The sequence below is a fragment of the Topomyia yanbarensis genome, chromosome 2 (assembly GCF_030247195.1).
Source record: "Topomyia yanbarensis strain Yona2022 chromosome 2, ASM3024719v1, whole genome shotgun sequence".
Classification (NCBI taxonomy): Eukaryota; Metazoa; Arthropoda; class Insecta; order Diptera; family Culicidae; genus Topomyia; species Topomyia yanbarensis.
This window is the reverse complement of record NC_080671.1, coordinates 135310671-135313057: the sequence shown is the minus strand read 5'-3', so window position 1 is coordinate 135313057 and position 2387 is coordinate 135310671. Positions and strand designations below refer to the sequence as shown.

The 2387-nt window shown below is 50.6% G+C and overlaps 1 protein-coding gene across 1 annotated transcript; it reads right to left on the bottom strand.

Annotated features, from left to right (window-relative positions):
- Window positions 1-1282: 1282 nt before the first annotated feature.
- LOC131679786 (uncharacterized) lies at window positions 1283-1642 on the bottom strand. The gene has a single exon (XM_058960529.1). It carries the CDS (start codon window positions 1640-1642, stop codon window positions 1283-1285), a length of 360 nt encoding a protein of 119 aa, XP_058816512.1.
- Window positions 1643-2387: the final 745 nt, after the last annotated feature.

Here is a 2387-nt window from a genome sequence, read left to right as displayed (position 1 = left end):
ACTACTCGGTCCCGACGATGGATCTAGCCTACTCCGACGAAGAATTCCCCGGCGAGAGAAGTTCAAAAGCGAGCCAACCAGCCAGGTGTCGAGGTCAGTTCGGCGATTCCGGCAGAGTAGGGTGTCCGGTTTGCTGGAGCTCCGGCGCGACTGGTGGTGTCTCGTCGCGGTCAACGCAGTCTTGTTCCCGACGGTGAATCTGACTGTACGCTGACGTAGAGTTCTCCGGCGAAAGAAGTTCTCCCGATACCGATTCTTCTTTGATTTCAGTACCACAACTTCTTGACCGGTGCCATTTTGCGCCGCAACCCATTTAAGCCCTTTAGTTCTCTTCTTGTGCCATTTAGCACTAGTTTCTTGATGAGCAATTCAGCTCCTCAACTTGTTCGTGAACTACTCGGTCTAGTTCCCGACGATGGACATGACATACTCCGACAGAGAGTTCCCTGGCAAGAGAAGTTCTCACGAAACCGAGCTAATCAACTGGGTGCCAAGGTCAGTTCGGCGATCCCGGTGAAGCAGGGCGCCGATTCACTGGTGCCCCGATGACCCGCGACTGGTGGTGTCTCGCTGCGCTCTACTCAGTCTAGTCCCCAGCGGTGAATCTGGCTTACACTGACGGAGAGTTCCCTGGCGAAAGAAGTTTTCCCAACACCGATTCTTCTTTCGTTTTCGCAATATTTCTATCGGAATCGGTGGGGTGGGTCGACGCCCCATACTCTGTGCTCTGTTGCAGTCTACTCGACTAGTCATCTGCCGTGGATCTTGCTTATTCCTGCAGAGAGTTCCCTGGCGGTGATTACTCACCCGAAACAGTTGCTCGATGTTCATCAGGCCGTTACCGCTGTAAGACACAATAACTCTGGTGACTGCATTCCACATCTTTACGTCGCTTGTCATTCTGCAGGCTACATTATCCGGGTTGATGCCCGGTCCTCTCGTTTTAAGTAGCTCCAAGCCCAGGACATTTGAAGATCACATGCTCCGGTATTTCCTCGACGTTCTCACACTCCGGGCACAATGGTGACGTTGCGTACCCGAACCGAAGAAGATATTTTCTGAAGCAGCCGTGGACCGATAGGAGCTGTTGCAGGTGGAAGGTCATCTCTCCGTGCTTTCTATTGGGTCAACAGGTTTGGGATGAGCCGGTAGGTTCACTTTCTTTTTCCGTATTTTACCATTCTTGCTGCCACGTTACTATCGCATCGATTCTCATCATCTTCCGCACGTTTCTGACGTTTCATTGATTGATATCCTCCGCCTAGGGTGATGCAGATGGTGATCATCGCGGCGATAACGCATACTGCCTCCGATACGCAATCGCACCTCGTACGACCACCAGCCGGAAAGTCCTGGTCAGCTTTTCGCGGTTCCGCTTGGCTTTCAGCGTTGAACCACAGGTAGGAGCCCCATATCGCAGTATCGATGACGATACATTAGATAATAGACCGAAATTTCGCAGGTGTACGTGGTTGTTAAAGTTCAACCAGTCGTCGCTTATCACTCCCAATTGCTTTAGTGCACGCTTCAATGCAATCACATGCCCTTCGACGGTGATCTGTAACCGCTGAACTACTTTGAAGTTGCTGACCAACAACACATCCGTCTTGTGGTGAATTATTTGCAGCTTGGCCCCGTTCATCCAGCTCTCGATCGTGTCTATTGTCTCCGTCGCCGATACCTCCATTTCTTCAAGTGTCTCATTCATCACCGTTAGTGACACGTCGTCCACGAAACCCACGATTTTCACTTTCCCGAACAGCCGCAGTGTTAAAATCGCGTTCCAAAGAGTTGGACAGATAATGAAGCCCTGAGGAACGCCCGCTGCTACTCGCATTTCCTTCTACCCTTTGTTTGTCTCGTCCAGCAGTACTCTACTCTGGAAGTAGCAATTCAGGATCTAGATCATTCTTCTTTGCAACGCTGTGGCATGGCTTATACGAGGCTGAATGGCCTGGTAACTTCCCTGACTTTGGCAGCAACATCAGCTTCTATAACTTCCATATCTCGGGGAAATTTCCATCATCTAAGGACTTCCGCAGTAGTATTCTGAACATGTCCGGATATGCCAGGATCGCAGCTCTAAGCGCCACGGCTGGTATTCCATCAAGGCCGGGGGTTTTCTTTGATTTTAGTCACATCGACGCTTCTTTGAGCTCGTCGTTAGTCACTTGCCAGTCGGCTGTGTTAACTCCTTCTTCTTCGCCGAACGGTGTCAGTGGCCAGGTAGTTGAATCGTGCTTAGGGAAGAGACTCTCAACGATTATCTTTAGCTTATATTTCAGCTGGTGTCGACGACCCCTCATCTTCGTCATGACGACTAAGTCCTCGACTTCTCAGCACAGCTGCTTGTGGCAAACTGGTTTGCTAAGCTTGATCTCTCGTTT

What these genes read in the sequence shown, in the direction of transcription:
- LOC131679786 (XM_058960529.1), bottom strand. Translation starts at nt 1,642, where the DNA reads ATGAACGGGGCCAAGCTGCAAATAATTCACCACAAGACGGATGTGTTG.